Source organism: Fukomys damarensis, unplaced genomic scaffold (genome assembly GCF_012274545.1).
Source record: "Fukomys damarensis isolate Sample0158 unplaced genomic scaffold, DMR_v1.0_HiC HiC_scaffold_25, whole genome shotgun sequence".
In the NCBI taxonomy this organism is placed as follows: Eukaryota; Metazoa; Chordata; class Mammalia; order Rodentia; family Bathyergidae; genus Fukomys; species Fukomys damarensis.
Genome location: NW_022900937.1, coordinates 24,326,849 through 24,353,444, shown reverse-complemented (window position 1 = coordinate 24,353,444; position 26,596 = coordinate 24,326,849). Strand labels below are relative to the sequence as shown.

Sequence of the window (26,596 nt, the reverse complement as noted above, 5' to 3'; positions counted from 1 at the left end):
CTCCCCACCCCCTCTGTCTCCCTCCTCCATCCTATCTCTCCATCTCGTCCTTCCCCACCCCTGTCTCCATGCCTCCATTTCTCCTAGCTCCGTCTGTGCCTCTCTCTGCCTCTGGTCCTGCTCTTGGTTTCTGTCATCTTCCCTCAGTGCCGGGGCAGCCGAAAGTTCTCCTCTGTGGCTGACGCCCCCACCCTCACCAGCCCTTCTCAGTGGACACCACGGACCCCACCTCTACCCATTCCCGCACGGCCTCTGAGCCCCAGGGACCAATTAGAGAGAAATTTTCCATCCCTTCCCCCAGGTCCAGTCCCAGCTACATCCTGTCCCAGGATGTCAGGACTCCGAAGGCACTTCCGGGGGGATGGAGACGGGGCCTGGGAACAGCCACCCAGCCCTTTCAAGTGGGGTCTGCACAGCCTCAAACCCAGCTTTGGCTGTGGCAAGGGCCTTGGCTATAAATAGGGGTTCAGAGTATTTTCTTTAAAAACCAGCACCAAACTCATCACCACAGGCCCAGAAAAGCATTCCCTGTCTGGCCACTCCCTACCCTGTTTGGCCACCATGTCCAGCCCCTACTTCTGCACACACGGGCCCCAGAAGGCTGAGAGGCAAGGCAGGAGGCCAGAGCCAGGCCAGGTGAGGGCTGGGTGGCTCCCAGGTCCACCCTGCTGGGGTCCCCTTCTTTCTCCTATCTCCCTTCCCCATACAGAGACTCACAGCGTTAACCTGGGCTGTGGGGATTGGGGGGCTTCTCCTGAAGGAAGGACCATGGGCATCACTGGACAGGAAGGGAAAGAGCTTGGGGTCAGAGTGTCTGGCACAGCCAAGGTGTGCTGGGGGGTGGACCCTAGGATGGATGGCAAAGCAGGGTCACCTGAGCCCTTCTATACTGGGCTGTGAGCTCAGGGCAATGGGGAGCCACTGAGGGCATCTAGACTGAGTGGCCAATTTAGGTTCCCTGGCATCAGGCGGCAGGAGGTTCACGAGGGTGGAGAACACTGGCAATCTGCCTTCAGGATGGCGCTAAGGCGAGAGAGAGGGAGCTGCAGGAGGATCGGGGAAGAAGGATGGAAAGCGGGTGTCCTTGGTCTTGGGGAAGGAGGAAGAGAGGGTCCCAGGTGAACCTTGCAGGTGGTGAGCAGGTGAAGGGGGCAACCTGAGTGCGGCTTGAGGGGGGGTGGCAGGGTTCCTGTGGGGTCCTGGCCTCCAAGTCTAGAGGCATTGGCCACAGGTCCAGCCTGAGGTCTAGCACTGGAGATAGAGCTGTGAGTACTTTGGCAAGGAGGCTGTGCCTGGGGCCGGGGAGGACAGTTGGGCCAAGAGGGTGCCAAGATCCCCCCGCTGGGAGGGGGACACCACTTCCATTTGGTCCTTTCCCATCCTTCCTTTGTCAGCAGCATCCCTGGCCTTTGGATGGCCGGGTGCCTTGGGCAGGGAACGTAGGTCTGGCATCCTGTCCTTTATAGCTTCCTGCCAGTCGGGGGCAGCATGCTTAGTATTACCAGGCCCTGGATTTGATTCCAGCACCAAAAAAAGAGCTTCTACCTGGCTGCACCTGTGGCCATTTAGACCAAAGTGGCCCCTGTACCCACTATAGTAACCTTTCTTGGGAGGCGTAGCACTGGGGGTCAGACCCAAGGGTGCTTACCTCTGAACTACATCCCCAGCCTTTTTAATTTTTTTGAAACAGGATCCCACTAAGTTGCCTGGGTTGCCCTTGAACCTGCCATCCTCCTCCCTCAACCTCCTGAGCAGCTAGGATTAGAGATGTGCACAGCAACCCCAGCTGTGACCACACGTTTCTACCAGCCACACCCAGCCTCCAGATTTAGGTTCCCTTTCATCCCTGGGGAAACTGAGGCCAGAGGATGTGGGAGCACGTTTCTGAGTAGATAGGAGAGGGAGAGAAGCAGAGAACACTTCGGGGGTGTCAGTGGTACTGTTGCAGCGTCTCCCACCCCATCCCCAATCCCTAAGTGCGAGACAGAGCACCAAGGAACAGATGGCAGTGCCTTTTCCAGGACACCTGGATTCTGTGCTTGAGCTGGGCTCCAGGCTCCAGATCCAGCACCATCCAGACTGTGGTCATTGTCTCCCTTTGCCTTGTACACTCATTGTCCCCAGGCCCAGCCTGCCAGCTGGGAGCCCTGTCCTTAGGGCCTCTCTGGCCATGCAGTGAGCAGGGTGATTCCTGCCTGGGTAGAGCCCAACCCAGCCTCCACCTCCTGGCTTCCAGGCCCAGCGTGCAGGCCTGATTCTCATCTCTTCCTGGTGCCCAGAGCCTCCAGCAGGCGGCCACCCCACGCTCTCCTCGCCACCACCCTTGGATGCTATGAAACCATCTCCCTCCCTGTGACACACACCTCTGAGGCACCGTGCTCCTGTGTTGCACACACCCCCTCACTGGCACCCACAGTACACAGCTCAGGAGCTGTAGCCCTCAGCTCTGCCCCTGCTCCCCTGGAAGCCCTAGCACTGGGACTTCCCACCCTGAGCCTCAGTTTCCCCTGAGGTTCCTCCATGGAACCTGCTGTGTTGGAGCTGGATGGCCCTGTGCTGGGTGAGGGTGTCCCCCCACCCCAACCTCCGCCCCACACAGGTCCACCAGGATGCAGATCCCACCACCCTAGGGCCTATGGTGTCAGAGGTGGGGCTGGCAAAGGCCTGAAAACTCATGTCTCCTGGCAAGGAGGAAAATTATAGGGCAGCAAGAAGCCTCCTGGCCTCCAGCCCTGCCACAGAGCCCCACCCTGCTCACCCGCCTGCTGGCTCTGGCTTCACAAAGCCTCCATTGAGGCCACTTCCGCCCCGTTCCTCGTTCCTCACACTTCCTCTGTGCCCAAGGCTGGGATGCATGGCTGGGCGCCCAGGGTGTGGCCCTGCTCCTCTAGGCCTCCATCTCCCACGCCACCCACCCCTTCCTTTTCCAGGGATCTCATCTTCCAGAGGGGCCCCCAGTTTTTAAGTGTTCTCCTTGGGTAGGTGACTCAAGGACTAGTGGCCCAGGCCTGAGCCCGAGGCCAGGACGAGAGCCAAGGAAACCATGCTCTCGCTCTCGTGCCTCTCTCTCTCTCTCTCTCTCTCTCATCCTGGCCTCCATGGCCTTTGGAGAGAACAGAAAGACACTGAGCAAAAGGTCAGGGACCTTGGGTGTGGGTCTTGTGGCCTCTGGGGTGAGAAGGAATGGGGCTACCATGATACCAGCAGAGGTCTCAGTCCTGTTTGTTCCTGCAGCTGCCTGCCCTCAATCACCTGGACTGGTGTCCCAGCCCCAGGCAGAGGGCTTGTGTCCTAAGAGGGGTGGCTGCTGACTTGGAGCCAATCTGACATTGTTCAGACAGGGCACCTATGAGGCCAGCACCAGAGAGGCTCAGGTAGTCATTGACCACTGAGATGGCCCTGTTTTAGGAACCCCATCTGGAACCAGGGGTGCAGCATGGCAGAAAACCATGAACACTGCGGCTGTGGGTGTGAGGGCAGCTTCTAGGCATCCACTCTGGAGGGCAGGGAGCTGGCTGCCCTAGGCTTGGTGATCACAGTGTTACCCTGAGGCAGGCTGCATTGTCCCTTTGGTCTGATCTGAAGTCTGTCCCTGCAGCCTTCCCCTTGGTGCTGTCAGTGACAGAGTGGAAGGTGCTGGCTTGGTTGGGGGTGGTTGAGTCTCAGGGGTCTGGGGAGGGGTTTATGAGGGTCGGTCACCCTTGCTGAGTGGCCCAAGGTGGAGGTTGACATGGCAGGAAGGGGCCTTTGGGTGCTGCTCAGTACTCAGAAGCCAGACTGTGCACCCCACCTTCCCTCCCACACACCACCTGCATGATGGTCTGGGGGTCTGGGGGTCGGTGGGCTGTTTCTCCTCACATCCCAGATTGAGAGCAGGAGCAGCACACAGTTCAAAGGCCTGTCCACCCTGCTCCACCTCCCCGAAGTCCCGGCAGGGGAGAGAGGGGAGGAGACCTGGCTTGGGGTCCAAGGCTGGGTGATCTCAGGGCTCACACAGAGCTGCCATTCAGCCCCAGGTGTCCCTGCACACACCCAGGGTGGCAGACAGAGAGCCTTTCATCCCTTCCACTGCTGCTGGAGACTCCCGGCCATGCCCCACTGCCCAACCTGACACTGGACCTGTTCCCTGGGGTCCTGTGGAGAATCCGGTTCCCCAGACGCCCAGCTGGCTTGGCACACCCCACTCTTGCCACCTCAGCCCCGCTCTGTGCTCCTTCCTTGCCTCTTCTGCACTCTGCATTCTGCATTCAGTCTGGGGCAGTGGGCAGGCCTCTGCTTCTCCTAAACTTTACCCTCTTCTTTACATACACAGTGGCAGTTATGTGTGAATGAATTAATGATCAACATGTTTCCCCCTGCCGTCCCCTCTCAGCCCCACCTCACCTCCTAGACCTGGGTGCCCCGCAGCCGACCTACTGTGGCCCTGCCTCCCACTTTTCTTCCTTATAAAGCCAGGTGGCTGGGACACCCAGGAACAGCCCTGACACATGCCAGCTGCCCAGCCACCCAGGGAGGTGGCAGGAGCAGGGACCCAAGGACCTGTTGCTGGGGATCAGGGTTCTGGGGGGAAGCAAGTGACTGGCCAGGCTCAATGGCTCTCCTCATAGTGCTTTTCCCCAGGCCTGGGACAGGCTCAGCTGCAGAAAACTCTGATGTTCAGGAACACAGCACCCTAGGAGTGGGGGTCCAGGCAGGGCAGCAAGGATCTGAGCCTGCCTCTCTAGACTGCCCTAGGACAGGGATGATGGGGTAATGGGAGGACAGGGCGGAAGGCAGGGGGAACCTGGGAGGAGAGGCAGAGACAGGGACAGGAGAGGCAGCTGGATTCCCCCAAGTCCCAAGCACCCTGTCAGGATGGTCTGCAGCAGCCCCAACTGGAAAAGTGTCCATGGTGGCCTGAAGCCAGGGTAGAGGCACTGTCCACAGGGGATATCATCCCAACAGCTTATTGGTGGCACAGGACAGGCATTGTAAGAAGCCAGCCTTGCTCTTAGGACTCCTGGGCCCTGGGGCCAGGTCTCCATTCGCACACACCTAGGAGTCCCCAGAGTGCACCCCCTCACCTTGCCCAGAGGCTTGTGAGGACCCTGGGCCGGGCTCCAAGGCCAGGCAGGAGGGGTCTCAGGAAAGAGGATAGAGCCGCCCTGCCCAGGGCCCAGACAGCAGTGCCCTGTTGTGGGAGGAAGGGCGGGAGAGGGAGGACCCCTCTACCTCCACAGACCTGGGGCAGGCATCTCTGGGAACACACAGCGCCTTTCATGGAGCCAGTCCAGCTCAGCAGCAGCAGCAGCAGTAGCAACAGCGCAGGACAGACCCACAGACCCGGCACAATCACAGCTCTGTCCCTGCAATGCCCGGCCCACACACACATGCACAAACACAGCCTTACACAAACCTGAAACACATCCAGCAGCCACACACGCACGCACGTGTCTACCGCCACAGATACACCCCCATACCTGCTCCAGACGGCTGGCACACATGGGACAACTTCCCCTCTCCCTTGTCCCCTGGCCCTGGGCATCCTGTTCCGCCCAGGACAGAGGTTTGGCAGCATCCCACCCCTGCACCCCATGCCCTCAGCCTGCTGCACCCACACAGTAGGGCACACCCTTGGCCATGTAGGGACCGCGGGGTGAACCCCCCACAGAGAGAGGGCCCGTTACATAGAACGGTAACACTGAGGTCCCCCTGGATGCACCTCCTCTCCTTGCACTGAGGGAAGTTGCCCGGCTGCTGCAGGGCTGAATTGGAGTCTTGATGAACTTGGGTCTTGTTGATCCTGGGGAGTTGGCAACAGGCCTCATACAGCCTGTCCCTTCCTGTGTCCCCTGGGCCTGGCTTGGCCTGGGGTGCTTTTCCCTCTACTTCGAGGCATTCAGAGCCACTAGGGGGTGGCAGGTGGACCTGGGTCTCCCTGCCAGCCTCTCACTTGTCCACTTCAGAGACTGCCTATTCCTCTTCCTCTGTGCCACCTTCGCCTCTCCCAGCTCAATACTTCTTTCTACTGCACTCCACTCCATTCAAAGCCCCATCCAACTGTCCCACCTCCAAGACAGGGAGTCTGAGCTCTTTTGACTCCTGTCCACCCAGGGTGGGTAAGAGCGGCAGAAGGAGAACGGAGGCAGGGAGCAGCACTGTCAGAGTTTCCAAAACCCCAGCCAGTGGGGCTCAGGGGCCTGTGGGGGGACAGGGGCTGCCCGGCCTGCTCCAGCAGTACAAGGCCGCTAGTGTGAGCCTGTCCCGCCTGGCCCCACAGGAAGCAGCCCCTCAATGGGTCCATTCAGACCCAGCTCTCAGAAAGCCCCCCACTTCCTGCCTCCCTCCCCACTCAGGCCAAACAGGCCTCCGCTTTCTCCCTCAGGGAAGGATGGGCGGGTCAGTGGTTAGAGCAGCCAGAGACTCTGGTTCCTTCCTGGTCCAGCCATTCTCAGGAGAGGGGACACCCACCTTGGGTGTGAGCTTATGTGGGAGGGAGAGGTGCCTTCCTTGCTGGGCAGGTGGGTCAGTGGTTAGCGACACGCTTCATGGGGGTGGAGAAGCCCCAGTGTGCCACATGTACCTCTCTCCAGAGTATAAACTTCCCACTGTGGGCAACATCACCTGGCTCCCAAATCCCTGGAAGTATAGCACTCAGCTCTTGCCAGCTGCTGTGAGCCACTCAGCCCTCCAAGGGCTCCATATTCTCTGTTGTGCTCCACTCCATGGGCATGCTGTGGTCTGCTCCTAAGAAACAATGAACTTGGGCAGGGCGTGGTGGCACATGCCTGTGATTCCCAGTACTGTAGGAGGCTGAGGTTGGAAGATCACCACTGATTATGAGGCCAGGCTGGGCTGCATAGTAAGACCCTGTCTCAAAAGAAAAGAAAAGAAAAGAAAAGGAACAGTGACCTTGTAGACAAGGCCCCACAGCCACAGGTCCCTGGTCTGCCCCTACTGGCCTCCTACTAGCACACTAGGGCTGGCCACAAGCTGTACCTGCCCTGGTGTTTCTAGTTCTGACTTTAGCTCTTAGACAAGGTGCTGAGGTCCCCCTCAGCCCGGCAAAAGGTGATGCCACAGGGGCTTTCAGCCCAGCCTGGGGAAAGAGAAGACTTGTCTGTCTCCGACGTCAGCCCTGGAGCATGGAAGGCACATGCCACTTCCTTGGGCGGATGTCAGCTGGCGTTGGCTGGCTGGGGACCAGTGTGCATATAGCCAGTGCCAGATAGTTCCGACTAAGGCCAGCAGCCTGCGCTGCCGCTCGAGGAGTTTCAGGGAAACAGGCAGGGATGAGTCCCCTTTTGTCTGCCCCAGCCCCTGCCACCTGCAAACAGAGTCAAGGTTATACTGGGTTCTAATCACTGCAGCAGGATAGACCCAGGAACCACGGCAGCATGTTGGAGATCAAGGGGGCTGATTTCAGGAAGTTGTCTGCAGGACGAAGCAACTTACAAGGAGGAACTGGTACTGAGGAGCCTTCCCCAGTGTCCACCCAGCCCTGGCCTGCAACCTGGGGAGGCCCTGTGGCTACCCAGTGACCCCCAGCTCCTCCCAGGCCAGGGCTTGGCCTGAGAAGGAAGAAGTCAAGGATTCTTATCCCTGGGTCCTAAGTGGTGATGGAAAAGGGGTGGGATCCGCCCTTTCCCCCCAGGGACTGGTAATAGCTCCGCAGCAGGAAGCAATAGCAGGGAGTGGAGGAAGTCCGCCAGCTGTCCTGGACACGTGGTCTCCACCTGACCTCCGAGCCACCTGACCTCGGAGTCCCGCTTCTTGGCTGACTCAGACCGGGCCCTGCCCATAACACCTGGAAGAAGGCCTGAGAGAAGGGAAGGGTGGGGGCCATCTGTCTGAGCACCAGCACCAGGCACCTCCATGGCCCTGGCTGACTGGCAGGGGAGCACAGCACAGCCAGGATGCTTGGGAGCCCACATGGAAGAGCATCCAGAGGGAGCATGGGAGGAGACCAGTCTCAGGGGCTGTGACCACCAAGCCAGTGACCAGATCAGGAATGGCTTCCGCTTGGGCCACTTGGGGGCCAAACCCCAAACTGAGGCTCCTCTGGGGCCTAGGGAGCAGGAGTGGTAGGGGTCTGTGGCCCTAGGAACTTCCAGAAAGGAGGCCTGAGCTGATGGAAATGTCAGTACCTTCACAGCCAGGTCTGGAGTGCACAGAGCTGAGGCCGTGCTCTCCGGTCCACTAGCTGTGACCTGCTGGTGGCCACAAGCAGTATCACCCCAGAGGACCCTGAGGGTCATGAGCCTGAGCCCTCCCTGCAACCCACATCCAAGTCTTGACCCCAGCCCTCTGTCTCCAGCCTCCTTCTTTGGCGAGAGCCACCTTGAGGTGCCCGTGGCCGTGGCCTTGGCCGACTTCGACCTGCAGCTGCAGTTCTCCACAGCCCAGCCCGAGGCCCTGCTCCTCCTGGCAGCCGGGGAGGATGATCACCTGCTGCTGCAGCTCCATGAGGGACGCCTGCAGGTCAGTGCCATCCAGGGATGGGGATGGGGACAGGAGTCCTACTCTGGCTTCTAGTGGCCATCTTGGGGTCTCATGTTCTCCACCATCAGGAGACAGCAGCCTCCCAAGGAGTGTGACTACCTTGCCTTATTTATCACCGCAATCCCAAGCCAGCACTCTGTGCTCCAAGGGCCCTGAACAGCTAGCTCCCTGTCCCCAACCACCTGCAGTTCCCCACCGCAGGCCTTGCGCCCCTGCCCATCCTCGACATCTGCATGGAGCTGAGGCCATGTGAACATCCCCTCGTTCAGTGAATTCCCCTGTTCACTGGCCTATGTCCCCTCCCCTGGGCTTCTGGGAGTCCCCCTACCATTATGCTCCTTTTAGGGGGCCACGTGCTTCCACACCAATGGAACAGGATGGCGGCAGCCTGTTCAGTTTGCTGCTACAGTCCACAGTTGACTTCCACTGCCACAAGGTGTCACTGTTGGGCCCAGGCCAGGTTCTGCTGTGCCAGGGCCATAATGGCCACTCTATAGAGCTAGGCACTGGCCCGCTGGCTCCCAGCTTCCAGCTCACCCACCACCCCTTCTCCAGTCTGAAAGGTGTCCCAGAGTCAGTTCTGGTACTGATGTCATGAAGAACCCCCCAAGTCAGGGAGCTTCTCTGTTTTGCTTTTGAGCCTGGGGTCCTCAAACCAGTCAAGCACTCACCCCTGAGCTGCCCCAGCTCGTGAGCTCTTTGACTAAACTCTAAAACCCCGAGTATCAGACAACCCTGTCTCTGAGCTGTGAGCCTCATGGTATTCTGCCCCCCTTCAGATCCCATTGGAGATTCCCAGGAACCCAGTATTCCAGAGGAAGAATTTCCCTGATTCTAGGGGGGTTTAATGTACAAGTTGAATTTTTTATGCTGGGGTTGAACCCAGAGCCTCACCCATGCCAGGCAAGTACTTACCACCCAGTCACGACCCCAGCACATATGGGATAGGTTCAAAATATATCACAAATGTCCACATTTTCTGCAGTGAGACACATTGCCATGAGTCTTCCTCAGAATCTCTACCCTGCTTCAAATACACTCATCCCATCTCCTTGCCACTTTCTGCAGCAGCTCTGGAGTCCTTTCTGTCTTTATGAGGTGTGATCAGAAATATAGTGACTGCCTTGCTGCACACCACTAGCAGAAAGACAAGCTCATTAAAAACCTGATGCTGGGCTGGGGATTTAGCTCAGTGGTTCAGCTGCCTGCCTTGCAAACACAAGGACCCAAGTTCGATCCCAGGTACCAAAAAAAAAAAAAAAAAAGATGCTGTGTCCTCATCCACCTTATTCACTGGATTTGCCACCAGTTGACTTCTAGTTCTTCCCCAAAGTCAAAATGACAATGAAAAGGAGATGTTTAGAATGGATTCAGGATATTAAGGCCACCACAACAGCACAACGAAAGACACATGGGAAAGAAGGCTTGCAGATGTGCTTCAGAAAATGGCAAGGACAATGGGATGAGTGTGTTCGAAGTGAGGAGGAGGACCTTGAGGGACATTAATAGTAATGTGTCACTTACTGTAATAAATTTTTTAATTTAAACATTTTTCCAACCATCCCTGTGGAAGATAAAGAGGAATCCTACTCTGAGCCTGTACCTTGTGGTTAAGGACTACACTAGCTCACATCAGGGTCCCCAGGCCATCAAGGCCTGGCTGAGTTCATGCTGACAGAAAGAGGTGGACAGAAAGCCCTTGGCCAGGGGGCCTGCTGTGCTTGTATCGGGGAAGTGCCATTCCCCAGCCCATATCTGCTGTCTCCTCAGGTCAAACTCGTCCTGGGCCAGGAGGAGATAAGGCTGCAGACTCCAGCAGAGGAACTGCTGAGCGACTCTGTCCCCCACACTGTGGTGCTCAGTGTCTCAGATGGCTGGGCCATGCTTTCGGTGGATAGGGTTCTCAACTCCTCCGCCCCGGTCCCAGGAGACCCCCTCAGTGTCCCCTATGGGCTCTTTGTCGGAGGGTCTGGGAGTCTGAGCCTGCCCTACCTGAGAGGGGCCAGCCGACCCCTACGGGGCTGTCTCCTCACCGCCACCCTCAATGGCCGTAGCCTCCTCCTCCCGCTGACCCCCGATGTGCCAGAGGGCTGCGCTGAAGAGTTCTCAGCTGGGGACAACGTGGCCCTGGGCTTCTCTGGGCCCCACTCACTGGCAGCCTTCCCAGCCTGGAGCACTCAGGACAAGGGCACCCTGGAGTTCACACTTACCACAAGGAGCCAGCACGCGCCCCTGGCCTTCCAGGCAGGAGGCCAGCATGGGGATTTCATCTATGTAGACATATTCGAGGGCCACCTGCGAGCTGTGGTGGAGAAGGGCCAGGGCACGGTCTTGCTGCACAATAGCGTCCCCGTAGCCGACGGGCAGCCCCATGAGGTCAGCATCCACATGGATGCCCACCGCCTGGAGATCTCCGTGGACCAGTACCCCACACGCACCTCCAATCGCGGGGTCCTCAGCTACCTAGAGCCACGCGGCAGCCTCCTCCTCGGGGGACTGGACACAGAGGCTGCCCGCCACCTCCAGGAACACCGCCTGGGCCTGGCTCCAGGCACTGCCAACACCTCCTTACTGGGCTGCCTAGAGGACCTGAGCGTCAACGGCCAGAGGCAGGGGCTCCGCCATGCTGTGCTGACCCGTGATCTGGCGGCCGGCTGCAGGCTAGAGGAAGACGAGTACGAGGATGATGCCTATGGCTCCTACGAGGCGCTGTCCACCCAGGCACCAGAGGCATGGCCGGCAGTGGAGCTGCCTGAGCCGTGTGTCCCCGAACCTGGGCTGCCCCCTGTCTTCACCAACCTTACCCAGCTGCTGACCATCAGCCCACTGGTGGTGGCGGAGGGTGGCACGGCCTGGCTGGAGTGGCGGCATGTGCAGCCCACACTAGACCTGCAGGAGGCTGAGCTGCGCAAGTCCCAGGTGCTGTTCAGCGTGAGCAGGGGTGCACGGCACGGCGAGCTGCAGCTGGACATCCCCGGTGCCCAGGCGCGGCAGATGTTCACCCTGCTGGATGTGGTCAACCACAAGGTCCGCTTTGTCCATGACGGCGCCGAGGACCCCTCCGACCAGCTGGTGCTAGAGGTGATGGTGACAGCGCGGGTGCCCATGCCCTCCTGCCTGCGGCGGGGCCAGACTTACCTGCTGCCCGTGCAGGTCAACCCCGCTAACGACCCGCCCCGAGTCATCTTCCCGCACGGCAGCCTCATGGTGATTCTGGAGCACACTCAAAAGCCGCTGGGGCCTGAGGTTTTCCAGGCCTATGACCCAGACTCTGCCTGCGAAAGCCTCACCTTCCAGCTCCTGGGAGACTTAGCCGGGCTCCCTGTGGAACACTGGGACCGCCCAGGAGAGCCGGCACCTGAGTTTTCCTGCCGTGAGCTGGAGGTGGGTGACATTGTCTATGTCCACCGGGGTGGCCCCGCGCAGGCCCTGACATTCCGGGTGAGCGATGGGCTGCAGGCCAGCGCCCCGGCCACACTGAAGGTAGTGGCCATGCGGCCAGCCATCCAGATCCGCCACAGCACAGGGCTGCGCTTGGCACAGGGCTCTGCCGCACCCATCTTGCCTGCCAACCTGACGGTGGAGACCAACGCTGTGGGACAGGATGTCAGCATATTGTTCCGAGTCGCAGGCTCCCTACAGTTTGGGGAGCTGCAGAAGCAGGGGGCAGGCGGTGCAGAGGGTGCCGAATGGTGGGCTGCACAGGCCTTTCACCAGCGGGACGTGGAGCAGGGCCGTGTGCGGTACCTGAGCACTGATCCACAGCACCGTGCCCAGGACACCGTGGAGAACCTGGTGCTGGAGGTGCAGGTGGGCCAGGAGACCCTGCGCAATCTCTCCTTCCCCGTGACCATCCAGAGGGCCACCGTGTGGATGCTGCGGCTGGAGCCACTGCACACGCAGACCACGCAACCAGAGACCCTCACCACGGCCCATCTGGAGGCTGCTGTGGAAGAGGCAACCGGTCTGAGCCCCAGCAGCTTCCGCTACGAGGTGGTCCAGGCCCCCAGGAAAGGGAACCTGCAGCTGCAGGGCACGAGGGTGTCAGCTGGCCAGGGCTTCAGCCAAGACGACCTGCAGGCTGGGCGCGTGACTTATGCAGCCACCGCACGCACCTCCGAGGCCGTCAGGGACACTTTCCGCTTCCGTGTCATGGCACCACCACACTTCTCGCCCCTCTACACCTTCCCTATCCATATTGGCGGTGACCCAAATGCTCCTGTCCTCACCAACGTCCTCCTCCTGGTGCCCGAGGGTGGGGAGGCTGTCCTCTCCTCTGACCACCTCTTCGTCAAGAGCCTCAACAGCACAAGCTACCTCTATGAGGTCATGGAGCGGCCCCGCCATGGGCGACTGGCATGGCGGGGGCCGCAGGACAAGACCACCACGGTGACATCCTTCACCAACGAAGACCTGCTGCTCGGCCAGCTGCTCTACCAGCACGACGACTCCGAGACCACCGAAGACGACATCCCATTTGTGGCCACCCGCCAGGGTGAGGGCAGTGGCGACATGGCCTGGGAGGAGGTCCGAGGTGTCTTCCGCGTGGCTATCCAGCCAGTGAATGACCACGCCCCCGTGCAGACCGTCAGCCGTGTGTTCCATGTGGCCCGGGGAGGGCAGCGGCTGCTAACGACAGAGGATGTGGCCTTCAGCGACGCAGACTCGGGCTTCTCTGACGCCCAGCTGGTGCTGACCCGCAAGGACCTCCTGTTCGGCAGTATCGTGGCCGCTGACGAGCCCACACGGCCCATCTACCGCTTCACCCAGGAGGACCTAAGGAAGCAGAGGGTCCTGTTTGTGCACTCGGGGGCCGACCACGGCTGGCTGCAGCTGCAGGTGTCTGATGGGCAGCACCAGGCCACCGCCATGCTTGAGGTGCAGGCCTCAGAGCCCTTCCTCCATGTGGCCAACGGCTCCAGCCTCGTGGTCCCTCAGGGAGGCCAGGGCACCATCGACACTGCTGTGCTCCCTCTGGACACCAACCTGGACATCCGCAGTGGGGACGAGGTCCACTACCACATCACAGGTGGCCCTCACTGGGGGCAGCTGCTCCGCGCTGGTCAGCCAGCCACCACCTTCTCCCAGCAGGACCTGCTGGACGGCACCATCCTCTACAGCCACAATGGCAGCCTCAGCCCCCGAGATGCACTGGGCCTGTCTGTGGAAGCAGGACCGATGCGCACAGAAGCTACCCTTCAGGTGACCATCGCCCTCGACAGCCCACCAGCTCTGCTGCAGCTGGTCCGGCATGAGAAGATCTACGTCTTCCAGGGGGAGGCGGCTGAGATCAAACAGGACCAGCTGGAGGTGAGGCGTGCAGAGTGTGGCCAGGTCCCCGCCCCTTGCCGAGCATGCTGTATCTGGAGTGTGATGGGGTGAGCCTGGGTTTGCACCTGTGTGTGCTGTGGGCCCCAAGCGCTCAGGAATTTGCTCCACACACATCTGCCTCAGGATGTCAGGCACACACATGCTGAGGGAGCCGTGCAGATCCCCACATCCCGAGCTCCCTTCTAGACCCCATGCCAGGGCTGTGGGGGCTATGAGGGGCTTTATCCACCCAGGACCTGCACAGAGCCACCAAGCCATCCACAGGCTCCCTGACTGGCTGTGTGACCTTGGGCCGGTCCCCTTCTTCTCCCACATTGCCATGTTGGTTTGTTTGTTTTTCGTTTGTTTTATTTTTTTGAGTCAGAGTCTTGATATGTAGCCCAGGCTGGCCTCAAACTTGCAATAATCCTCCTGCCTCAGCATCCTGAGTGCCGGGACTACAGGTGTGCACCACTGTGCCCAGCTTTCACACTGCCAGTTTCTGAGTCCCTTCTGGTGCCCAGTGTCTGGACTTCTGAGCAGACTATGAACAACAAGCCTGGTGTCTGGAAGCCCTAACCCTGGAAGGGCAACATTGAACCCAGCTTTAAAAATGAAGGTGTCAATGGCAGAGAATAGGGTGGCATCCCAGACAAGAGTTTGTACCAGCAGAGGCACAGAAACTGAGATGTGTGTCCAGTGGTGGTTGGTAGCCTCTTGCCTTATCATATTCTTCAGGAAGGAAGCGCAGGGACCCGCAGCCTTGGGTGATCCTGGGCCACTAGGAAGAGCCGGGTGCCCTCTGGTGGTTAAAGTCTAGAATAGCAGTATTGCTGGCCAAAGACTTCTGGCAAAGCAGCCCCAGGGTGGATGGAGCAGGAGAGTCTCTGTATGGCTGTTTGCCTGTGCATGTGCATTCGTGTGTGTGTGTATGATGAGGGGATCTGCATGTCTGAGTGTTCGGTATGAGCTGCAGTGCCGGGGAAGGAGGGGCGTGGAGGTTGAGCCTGTCCTGCTATTTGGGTCCGTGTCAGGCTCCTCTGTGGTAACCTGAGTCCCCATGATCTCTGTTGACAGGCAGACCAGGAGGGGGTGCCCCCCGTAGACATCATGTTCTCAGTGAGGAGTCCCCCGAGTGCAGGCTATCTGGTGATGGTGTCCCATGCGGCGGCCGGGCGGCCCGGCCTGACCCCAGTACACAGCTTCTCCCAGGAGGCGGTGACGGCAGGCAGGGTCCTCTACCTGCACTCCCGCCCTGGGGCTTGGAGTGACACCTTCGCCCTGGATGTGGCCTCAGGCCTGGGTGCCCCCCTGGAGGGGATCCGCATGGAGGTGGAGGTGCTACCTGCTGCTATCCCCCTGGAGGGGAGGAACTTCAGTGTCCCCGAGGGTGGCACCCGCACCCTGGCCCCGCCGCTGCTCCAAGTCACAGGGCCCTACTTCCCCACCCTGCCCAGCCTTGACATGCGGGTCCTGGAGTCACCCCGGCACGGGGCCCTGCAGAGGGAGGAGCAGCCCGGACACAGAACCCTCGACACCTTCTCCTGGAGAGAGGTACCGCACATGTGCATGGGATGTCTTCCCACAGGCATGGTGGTTATCCCTGGGGGCAGGGGTGAGTCCATGTGTGGGGAGCACCCACTCTCTGCCCTCAGCTTCCTCTCCAGCCCTCTGGGGACTGGGCTGCTGTCCCGTTTACTGAGGCTCAGGAGTCAGCTCCTCCCGCAACCAGAGCAGGGTGCGCGCACGTGCTCTGCTGAGCGCCCCCCACTGCCTGCAGGTGGAAGGGCAGCAGATCCGATATGTGCATGATGGGAGTGAGACACTGACCGACAGCTTCGTCCTGGTGGCCAATGCCTCGGAGATGGGCCGCCAGAGCCAGCCAGTCACCTTCACCATCACCATCCTTCCCGTTAATGACCAGCCCCCTGTCCTCACCACAAACACGGGCCTGCAGGTGAGAGCACCCTAGGGAATACATCCACCTCTGCTCCTCAGCCCTATTTCCCGGCATTCTCTGGGCCTGTTTCCTGCCCGGCAAAATGGGATTACCATCGCATGCCTCGCTAGGTTATTGAAAGGAGAGGTGTGGAAAAAGAGGTACCAGCGTTTTTTATTGAGTACTTGCAAGTGCAATGGATAGCCTTGTGAATGGCTGCTGGACTGACCTGTAGCAGGTGGCTTTTTCTATGACTCAGGACCAACATGCCTGGCAAAATATCTTACAATCACTGAGGGTGGGCTGCTGGGGAGCCAGTGAAATCCCCACCTCCACCCCCATAGTGACAGCCTCTGCTGGGCTCTCCTGTGACTCAGAGGAACCCCATTCTCCATAGGTGGAAGTTGGGGCCCAGATGGGATAGAAACTCATGGTCACAAAAGTAGACAATGGTGGAACAGAAGGGGTAAGCGGCTTGACCAAGCCCAGGAGCACAGCAGTGTGGGAAGTTCCAGGCGAGAGCAGAGGATGCAGTTCATCCCAAATGCTACCTGGGATCACAGCCAGGCTGCTGTGTGGATGTATGACCACCAGGTGGGGTCATCCACCCGTGTCTGCTTCCCTGTGGTCCCGGTGTTGCAACTTCATCTTCCTGGCCCTAAGAGGAAGGAGCACAAGGGTCCTGGGGCTCTTTACTGGGTGAGGTCCCCTAAGAGACGCCACAGAGCAGACCAAAGGACAGCATGCTGCCGCTGGGGTGGGAGGCCTGCAGGTCCTCCTTCACTGCACACAGGACAGTGAGCAGCCGTCAATCAGTCTTGGCTCTCCTGGCCTCTGCCCACCCCCACTGCAGGAGAGGTGGTCTCTCAGTGACCTGGGCCAGCCACAGCCACCACCCACTTTGTCCCAGAGAGACTTCACCCTGTCAGTGAGACAGAGCTGGGCTGAACAGCACTGCTGAACAGGGCTGGGGTTTCGGGGTGAGAACTTTGTAGGGTAAGAGCAGGGCTTTCCCAGCCAAGCATGGTGGTGCACACCTGTCATTCTAGCAATCAGGAGGCTGAGGCAGGAAGATCACCACAAGTTTGAGGCCAGTCTGAGCTACATAGTGAGGCTCTGTCTCAAAACACAAATAAAACAAAACAAAATGAGCAGGGGTATTCCCAGCTGAAGTACACAAGCTGGCCTGGGGGACAAGCAGGATTAGGTCAGATGACAAGGAGGGAACCTGAGGCCCTGAGGTGACAGGGGAGGTGAGTAGTGTGGGAAACCTTTCGTGCTGGTAGTGCAGGGTGGCACAGGCCTGGGAAGGGATGGGGGGATTGGGACCCTCACAGGCTCTGCCCTCAGCTATGGGAGGGGACCACCGTGCCCATCCCTGCCGAGGCTTTGCGGGGCACAGATGGTGACTCAAAGCCCGAGGACCTGGTCTACACCATTGAGCGGCCCAGCAACGGACAGGTGGTGCTACGGGAGGCACCAGGCACCGAGGTCCAGCGCTTCACCCAGGCCCAGCTGGACGGTGGACTGGTGCTGTTCTCGCACAGAGGTGGGTGCTGAGGCCATGGGGGCCTGGAGGGTGGGCTCCATTCCAGGCAGCAGAACCCACCTCTCACTGTCCCCAGGAGCCCTGGACGGAGGTTTCCGCTTCCATTTCTCCGACGGTGAACACATGACTTCTGACCACTTCTTCCGTGTAATGGCCCAGAAGCAGGTGCGGCTGTCACTGGAGGGTACCCGCACACTGACCGTCTGTCCAGGTGAGCCTAGGTACTGGGGCAGAGCCGAGGGTGCCCACACTCTCTTGGGGGCTGCGGGCCTTGGTCATAGTTCATGGTCCCTGTGCCTTTCTCTTGCACAGAGTCCGTCCAGCCACTCAGCAGCCACACCCTGAATGCCACCTCCAGCTCAGGCACCAACCCCCGCCACCTGCTGTACCATGTGCTACGTGGTCCCCAGCTTGGCCGGCTGCTCCATACCCAGCGGGGCAGTGCCACTGAGGCCCTAGTCAACTTTACTCAGGCCGAGGTAAGGGCCGGCTGACCCTATAGCCACCATGCAGATGTCACCAGCCCCTGGGTGGCTGCGGTTCACCCTGGGATCAGCCAGTGTGCCCTGCTCCAGGAGTGCCCAGCAACAGGCAGGCAGGGGAAAGATGGGAGGTCAGGCTGCCAGCCAGAGCTAGGATCCATCCTGGGACTCCCACCAGGAGCAGCAGAGGCAGCCAAGTGGGGAGGAAACCAATGTCCATCTGTCCATCCACCCATCCTTCCATCTACCTGTCCATCCATTCATTATTCGGAAGGTGCATTATTCGGAAGCTCCGCCAAGATAAGCAGAGAGGGTGGCTCCTCCCCTGCTCTGACCTGCACCTGACCCTGCACGCAAGGGGCTGGGTCCCCATTAGTCTGGGTGAGGAAAGGCCTTTGGGGGCATGAAGCTGACTCTGCCTCTCAGGTGCTATGGCACGACTCCAAGCACCCCAGAGGGGCCCATCTGGCCCTCAGAAATGGCAGAGCCTCCCCCAAGTGACTCCCACTTCCCTGGTTCCCAGAGACCTCCTGAAGCCAGCCCACTCCCACAAAGCCCCCACCCCAGCCAGCAGCTCAGATGGGGAAGGACATGGCTTTGCCCAGGGTCTGTCCTATTGGTACCCTGGGCTCAGTGCCCATCCTCCTGTTGCAGCCCCTTCCTGCCAGCAGCCCACAATGAAGTACTCAGCAGGTTATGGCTGCAGTAGTGTCCCCTGAATCACAGCCTTGCCCAGGAAAGGGAGGAACAAGACCAGGCCATGAGCACCCTCCCCAGTCCTTGGTCCCCACCTGAAATAGAGCTTCCCTGCACCCCAGCAATGATGGAAAGGCAGACTGAATGGCCACCAGGGGGCCCAGCTGGCAGTGCCACCAGGAAGACCAGGGAAAAGCTAAGCGGCAGACACCCTCCTCCAGTGGGCAGGACCAGGCAGGACTGTCCTGCAGTCTTTGGAGCTGGGGAGGAGGATCAGGTGTCACGACTGTGCAGATAAGGAAACTGAGGCTCACAGAAGTCGGTAGCTTTATTCAGAGCAAACCAAGATGACACCTCCCGCTTGCTATGGCGAGATTCTGTCCCCTGAGGATGCTGCGTGTCCCCACAGCCAGGGCCCAGCAAGAGCTGTGCTGTCTAACTTCCCCTCCTTCCCCTCCAGGCTCCGTGGCCACTACTGGGGTCTCTATGCCCCTCTGCTGCCCATCAACCTGAGTACCACATCCTTGCAGGCCACATCTGGCCCACAGATGTGTTTCATTTGGTCACACATTGCGTTTCGTATTTTTGAATTAATTGTCAACATAGAACTCTTGGGAGATTTCACTCATTTCTTGAGAAATTTCTCATTTCACTCATCACTCAAGAAATTCGACTCATTTCTTACAAGGCCTACGTCCTGTGGAGAAGCACCTGCTCCCTTCACATGGCCCTGCTCCCATCTAGCCCGCTCACTCCTGCCCAGCACAGTCCTGGAGAATCCACTCACTGCAAGCCACTTCCCATCTCCCTATTGCACAAGCCCTGTTTTTCTGAGAGAAGAAAAATTGTTCCCTGTGGCTCTTGAAGGGGAAAACGAAGGCTAAGCTGAGGGGACGCAGCAGACCCAAAGGGAAGGGGACAGATTTGCTTACAGAAGGGAAGGATGGGTCGCGGTGCTTGGCAGGCGAGTGGCCCGAAAGCAGCAGTCCTCCACCTTGTTGGCTCCGGGGATGGGTTTCCCAGTCTGGTGGGTGACAGGGCTTCCGTGAACAGGTGTGGGGTGCTGCTGGCTGCAGGGTGGCTCCAGAAGTGTTTGGGACCCAGATCCCTACTGGCATCTAATGCCACCACTGATCTGACCTGAGGAGAGCATAGGCGGGGATGCAACTGCCTCTGCTCACCTGCTTTGGCCCCTGCAGGACAGCAGGTATGGCTGGCATGGAGTCACTGTGGGAAGGACAGTTGAGATCACAGAGTAACCGTGGTAATGGGGCCTCACACCAGAGTAGAAGAGTAATCTAACAAGCATGCTTTTAGTTCCTGCTACTCCGGAGGCTGAGGCAGGAGGATGGCTTGAGTCCAGGAGTTCAAAGCCAACCTGGGTAACATAGGGAGACTTCACCTCAGCAGGAAAAAGAGTGAGCTCACCTTGCATCTAAAAGGCTCCCCTGACTCTCACGTTTAGGGCAAGGCTGGGACACAGTTGGGAAGCTGTTACCACAATCCAGGGGTGAAGAGGAGCCAGGGTTTTGCCTAAACCATTGACTGAGCAGGATCCCCAGGCCAGTGGGGTCTGTGACATCAGTGGACTCTACAGGGGCAGAGCCGCTGAGCATGAGGGTGGGAATCTGAGTCTGGAGTTGAGAGGTCCAGATGGGGTGAGGCTCTGAGAGCACATGGGGTGCCTGAGACAAAACAGAGCCTGGGACCATGCCACAGGACCAAGGGGAAGAGCTGGGCAGCAGGAGTGAGAGAAGAGGGAACCCCAGGGAGCAAAAGGACCACCCCAGGTGCCACAGAAGGAATAGTGCAATAGCATAACAAAGAGACCATCCGTTTGGGGAAACTGACAGGAGGGGGAGGAAGGGAGGATGCTGGTACGGTGTCCTCAGTCAGTAGGAGGGGAGGGGCCGTTGCCTGGGAGAAAGGGTCAAGTCCCCAGAGGCCAGGGATCAGAGTTTGCCAGCCCACAGAGCCGGGTGGAGCGCAGACACGTAGCTTTGCCAAACAATGGCCTCCTGTGAATCCCTGAGCTAGTGAGGCAGAAAGCAGGATACACACAGACCTGGCACTGGTACCAGCTCCTGGGCACCATAGGCTGGGCTGCTGTCACCCCTGACCACGATGTCCCTTCAGGTGTCTGCTGGGAATGTGCTGTATGAGCACGAGCTGTCCCCTGAGCCCTTCTGGGAAGCCCACGATGCCATAGAGCTCCTGCTATCCTCGCCCCCGGCCCCGGACGTGGCCATCACGCTGGCTGTGGTTGTGTCATTTGAGGCTGCCTGTTCCCAGCGCTCCAGCCGCCTCTGGAGAAACAAAGGTGAACAGCTCAAAAAGCAGCAAGGTTGGGGTGGGGGGCATGGGGAGAGGCCCCCAGAGGAGAGAGACTGCCAGACTGGTGGCTTCTGCCAGTGCCATGGAGTTGTGGGGAGCTGGGTCAGAGGCTTTGAGATCAGGCTGGACGCACTCCTTGTCTTCTCAGGGGTCCTGAGCCGCATCCTGAGTACTTAGCCCACTAGGAGATACCACCTTGCCCTGGGCGCCCCCAGAGCTCACAGTTTTTCCCTCAGCAGCTGGACCTTCATAGCCCATGTCCCATCCGCAGGTCTATGGGTCCCTGAGGGCCAGCGGGCCAAGATCACTGTGGCCGCCCTGGATGCCTCCAACCTCCTGGCCAGCGTTCCCACTCCTCAGCGCCCCGAGCACGATGTGCTGTTCCAGGTGACACAGTTCCCCACCCGGGGCCAGCTGCTGCTGTCTGAAGAGCCCCTCCACATGGGGAGCCCATACTTCTTGCAGAGTCAGCTGGCCACAGGGCAGCTGGTGTATGCCCACAGTGGTGGAGGCACCCAGCAAGATGGCTTCCGCTTCCGCGCCCACCTCCAGGGCCCAGCGGGGGTCTTCATGGTGGGCCCCCAAACTGTAGAGACCTTTGCCATCACCGTGCGGGATGTGAATGAGCGCCCGCCCCAGCCACAGGCCTCGGTGGCACTCCGGCTCACCCGGGGCTCCCGTGCCCCTGTCTCCCGAGCCCAGCTGAGTGTGGTGGACCCAGACTCTGACCCTGGGGAGATCCAGTATGAGGTGCAGCGGGCTCCCCATAATGGCTTCTTGAGCCTGGCAGGGCACAGCCCAGGGCCTGTGACCCGATTCACACAGGCCGATGTGGATGCGGGGCGGCTGGCCTTCGTGGCCAATGGTAGCAGCGTGCCGGGTGTCTTCCAGCTGAGTGTGTCCGACGGGGCCAGCCCACCCTTGCCTATGTCTCTGGCGGTGGACATATTGCCCTCTGCCATTGAGGTGCAACTGCAAAGCCCCCTGGAGGTGCCTCAGGCTGCAGGGCATGCCTCGCTGAGCCGGCAGCAGCTCTGGGTGGTCTCAGACCGGGAGGAACCAGACACGACCTACCGCCTCACCCAGGAGCCCCAGTACGGGCAACTGCTGGTGGGTGGTCAGCCCATCTCGGCCTTCAGCCAGCTCCAGGTGGACCAGGGGGAAGTGATCTTCACTTTCACCAACTTCTCCTCCTCTCATGACCACTTCCGAGTCCTGGCACAGGCCAGGGGTGCCAACACATCTGCCACGGTGAACATCACCGTGAGAGCCCTACTGCATGTAGGGGCAGATGGCCCATGGCCCCAGGGCACCACCCTGCGCCTGGACTCCACTGTGCTGGACGCCAGTGAGCTGGCCAACCGCACAGGCAGCGTGCCCCGCTTCCGGCTCGTGGCAGGACCCTGGCACGGCCGTGTGGTACGTGTGCCCCGGACACAGACAGAGCCCAAGAGCAAGCAGCCCGTGGACCGGTTCACACAGCAGGACCTGGAGGATGGAAGGCTGGGGCTGGAGGTGAGCGGGCCAGAGGGCCCCACACCCAGGCCTGCAGAGGACAGCCTCACTCTGGAGCTGTGGGCAAGGGGTGTCCCGCCTGCTATAGCCTCACTGGACTTTGCCACCGAGCCTTATGATGCAGCCCGGCCCTACAGTGTGGTACTGCTCAGTGTCCCTGAGGCTCCTCGAACGGAAGCAGAGAAGCCAGTCAGCAGCACCCCCACGGGTGAGCCAGGCCCAGCGGTGTCCAGCCCAGTGCCTGCTGTGGCCAGGGGTGGCTTCCTGGGCTTCCTGGAGGCAAACATGTTCAGTGTCATCGTCCCCGTGTGCCTGGTCCTGCTGCTCCTGGCGCTCATCCTGCCACTGCTCTTCTACCTCCGCAAGCGCAACAAGACTGGCAAGCATGATGTCCAAGTCTTGGCCGCCAAGCCCCGAAATGGCCTGGTTGGTGACACAGAGACCTTCCGCAAGGTAGAGCCGGGCCAGGCCATCCCGCTCACCACCGTGCCCGGCCAGGGGTCCCTACCCAGAGGCCAGCCGGACCCTGAGCTGCTGCAGTTCTGCCGGACACCCAACCCTGCCCTCAGGAATGGCCAGTACTGGGTGTGAGCCTGGTGGGTAGTGCTGGTTGGTAGGCCCTGCTCCTGTGCCCTGGCGCTGTGAGTTTTCCTGGAGCGAGACCTGGAAGGCCAGGTGGTGGGTGCCAGGAACAGCCCCAAGGTACCAGATGGATTGGAGTCAAGAGCCGGGAATCTCCCAGCTCACAGAACCTCGAGAACCACCGGGCCGAGGTGAGAGGTGGCTGAGACAGGCCCCTTGTCCTGGAGTTGATTTGACTTTCAAAGCCAGGGTGACCTCCTAGATGGGTCAGGACTCTGGTTGGTCCTGGGTCTGTGATACTGGGTAAGTCATTTCTGACCCAGGTTGCCAGGAGGGAAAGGAGGAGAGACCCCTGGAGAGGGGAGGACAGAGGGGATGATCCAGGCTTTACCACCCCACCCCTAGCCTCCTCCGTCTGCCCAGGGCTTGGGAGCCTCTTCCACCTCTGGGACTTTAGGGAGATGGTGTTCCAGGGGCAGGGGGCAGGAGGGGAACCCCTCCTCTCCAGAAGGTATCCACCAATAGAATAATATATTCGGGATACAGGGTGGGTGGGTGCTCAGAAATGGTTATTTAAGGGGATTGCCAGGGAGCTATTTAACATGGTGCTGGGAAGACAAGGCCGTAGTGCCCCCAGGGTTGGGATGGAGGAGAATCGAGAACCAGTCTGTCCCCAGGGCCACTGTGATGGGCTAAGGACTGAGCAAGCCTAGAGCACACTGGGCCAGCATGTGGGGATCTTGGGCTACTGCAGTGTCAGTGCACCCCTGAGGACTCGGGGTGGGTGGGGGAGCTTGCTCCTTGGAGCCTGGATAAACGGTGCTCAGGCCCTGGCAGCCTCATTCCCTGGGGCAGGTACCCAACCCAGATGGTGGGATGGGGAGGACAGGGAAGCCCTGTGTATCCACCTGTGGGGCCATCCAGGGCTCCTCTGTCAGACCTGTAGGCAGGTGGGCCAGGCCTTGAGATAGGAGCCAAGGCCCTGACTGATGTAGAGATGGAGTAGGTCCTTCCTCTACAAAGAAAGAAGAAAAATAAATGCTTCCAGCCCTGGGTTTCTCAGCCTGAGTCTCTTCCACTCATTTCTCATGCGGTTTCAAGATGAGGGCAGTAGGGGTTCCAGAGTTGAGATGTTAGGGCAGAGGGCAGATGTAAGGGGCTGCTCTCCCAGCACCGAAAAATGAAAAAGATAAAAAAAAAAGCAAAGGAAGCAAAAAAGAACCCAGAAAAGCCAGAGGTCACTGCACACAACTGGACAGCCTGTCTTGTGGTTAGAGGTGGGTCCCAAGACACTGGGGACCTGAGAAAGCCCCAGCTGACCTGTATCTGGGGACCAGGGTGACCTCTTCCTGCACCCGGCATCTGTAACATTTGAGCCAGGAGTGAGGAGGGCCAGAGGTGGGGCTCCTGCTGTCTCTGTCCAGCCCCTGGGACACCCTTCCTGTATGCCCACTAAATCTCAGCATCCACCTTCTGGTTCTCCACTCCCAGGAGCCTGGGCAGGAAACCTGGAACCAAGTATATCACAATGGAAAGGGTCCCAGAAGACCAGGAGGAGACAGAGTCAGAGGGGGTCAGAGGATTAGCTATAGTCACACAGCAAGGTAGCAGCAGGGAGACAGTACCCTACCCCCGGTGAGGTTCTTACCACCCCAAAAATCACTTCCCCCTAAGGAGAGTGGCCAGGCACCCAGAGAACTCTGCACCCTGAGCTGGCAGGACAAGCCCGGTCTTGCTGGCACCCTAGGTTAGGCAGATACTGCTGAGGGTGTCTCCACACCACAACCCATGCCTTCCCTCCACATGTGAAAGCTCAGGGCTAGGTCCTCAGGGCGTTGATATCTGAGGCCAGGCTCCATCCAGAGCCCAGAGGGGCCGGTTTCACTGGAAGTGTAAACCAAGCTGGGTGTGACAGACCCGCCAGGCAGGATCTGGCCTAGCTCTGATTTCCTTGGAGGGCTGACAACACCCACTCTGTTCACAGCCAGCAGCCCTGCCCACAAGGAGCTGCCATGGGCTGACACAGCTCCTCTGCTCTAGGCCTGGGCTGGACAGTGGGCTGGCACCCAGGTTCATGGCAGCAGCCTCACCAGGGTCAGGGAGAGGGTCTTTGCCTGGCACACAGGAGCTGGGAACCCAGAATGGCATGGAACCTGGTTTAGGTAAAGCCTTTGCCTGTTCATTATGTCCCAAGGCTTAAGAAGGCTGCCCTCTGTGCTGTGAAATAACACCACCACCTTCCTGGAAGGAGCTAGAGATGGGAGCCATGCCAGGCACACATGTTTAGGAACTCCAGGAGGGTCTTTGCCTCTGCTTCATATACACATAAACCATGGTGCACACGTGCACACAGGTGTGCATGGGGAAAGAAGGTTCACCCACAATATTCAACCTGTAGTATAGGCCAGTACCAGCCATACAGTACGTTCACACATGCAGCTGCCCACCAACTTCAGAAGTTCGTATACCTTGCCTCTGCCCTTGCACAGAGCTAAGGGGGCCAGGATGATGCCTGCCCATTAGGGGACCCACACTGACCTCAGCAGAGCTGGAAAGTAAACCCACAGGTACAGAAATTGCTAAAGGGGCACAGATCCCTGGGTTTCTGGTGTCCACACTAAGTGTTTAACCTTTTAGTTGCTCACAAGGGGCACCCTTTGAGCCCTTCTAGAAGCTGGCCCTTTAAATGGGGTTGCCATGGCAGCTGTGGAACCCACTGAACTGGAACATTCATTGTCCAATTGGAATCCGAGAGGAGCTTCCCTCTCCCCACCCTACCTCTCTGCCAATGGGAAATGCCAGGGCTGCCAGCATCTTCCTCTAGTCCTGAAAGACTCTGGGTCTTAAAGGAGTGGGGTACCTGGGACCCCCAGAGTTCTCTGGTATGGTCTTCTGGTCCTGGTCCCACAGAAGAAAGCCTAGCAAGTGAGGGAAGCAGACCCACTGGACTGCTGGCCCATCCTCCCGAGGTCCTCTCAGATCAGTGAGACCTCTGTCCAGTAACCCCTAAGATTACTCAACATTGGCAGGGTATTTTGTGCCAACCATTCTGTGGGAGATGCAGACAGGACCCATCCAGCCCTTCCTAGAGTTCCAGACACTCCAGGGAATCATAGCCAAGCCATGATGTGCATCTTCACCCAGCGGCATGAGCTGGCCAGCAAGGGAAAGCTGCCTTTGCTTCCTTCTGTCCTTAGAAAGGTTACACAGCAGCTGGACCTGGGCATGCTTAACGACCACATGGTAATGTTGCATCCTTGGAATTATAGTATTTAACTGATGGCTGCTATTCTCATAAAGGGCGTCACTGCCTATGGCCAGCAGGATAATTAGTAGGTTCTACTGTTTTACTTCACATTTTTGATGCCACAGGGGCCCCTACAGAGACAGAAGCAACCCCTGGATAATCTGCCCAGTAGCTAAGAATGGACTTTTCTACTAAAAGGAGGAGCACCCCTTTCCCTCAACCTGAAAACTGCTGGTTCTGTTCCCTCAGAGCCCAAGCTAATCCCAAGGTGCCCTCCTGACCATTTCTGGGTCCTGAAGGTTCAGATGAGGTGGGTTGTCTAAATCTGTGAGCCTCAAAGTGGGGGCCAGGGCCAACAGCACCACCATTGCAAGGGAGCCTATTGGGAATGAAGGATTGGGCTGGGGTGTGACTCCGTGGCAGAACGCCTGCCTGGCATGCACGAGGCCCTGGGTTCCATC

General features: G+C 59.2%; 1 protein-coding gene across 2 annotated transcripts in view; it reads left to right on the top strand.

Annotated features, from left to right (window-relative positions):
- Nucleotides 1-23,950, top strand: part of Cspg4 (chondroitin sulfate proteoglycan 4) — a 33,047-nt gene extending 9,097 nt beyond the window's left edge. For both annotated transcript variants that reach the window (XM_033756045.1, XM_033756044.1), the window contains exons 3-11: nt 8,297-8,460; nt 10,252-13,791; nt 14,869-15,345; nt 15,572-15,748; nt 17,081-17,279; nt 17,356-17,490; nt 17,592-17,758; nt 20,594-20,777; nt 21,063-23,950. In XM_033756045.1, coding sequence (XP_033611936.1) covers nt 8,297-8,460; nt 10,252-13,791; nt 14,869-15,345; nt 15,572-15,748; nt 17,081-17,279; nt 17,356-17,490; nt 17,592-17,758; nt 20,594-20,777; nt 21,063-22,897 — 6,878 coding nt within the window. In that variant the 3' untranslated portion in view covers nt 22,898-23,950. The remainder of the gene's footprint in view (nt 1-8,296; nt 8,461-10,251; nt 13,792-14,868; nt 15,346-15,571; nt 15,749-17,080; nt 17,280-17,355; nt 17,491-17,591; nt 17,759-20,593; nt 20,778-21,062) is intronic.
- The last annotated feature ends 2,646 nt before the right edge of the window (nt 23,951-26,596 follow it).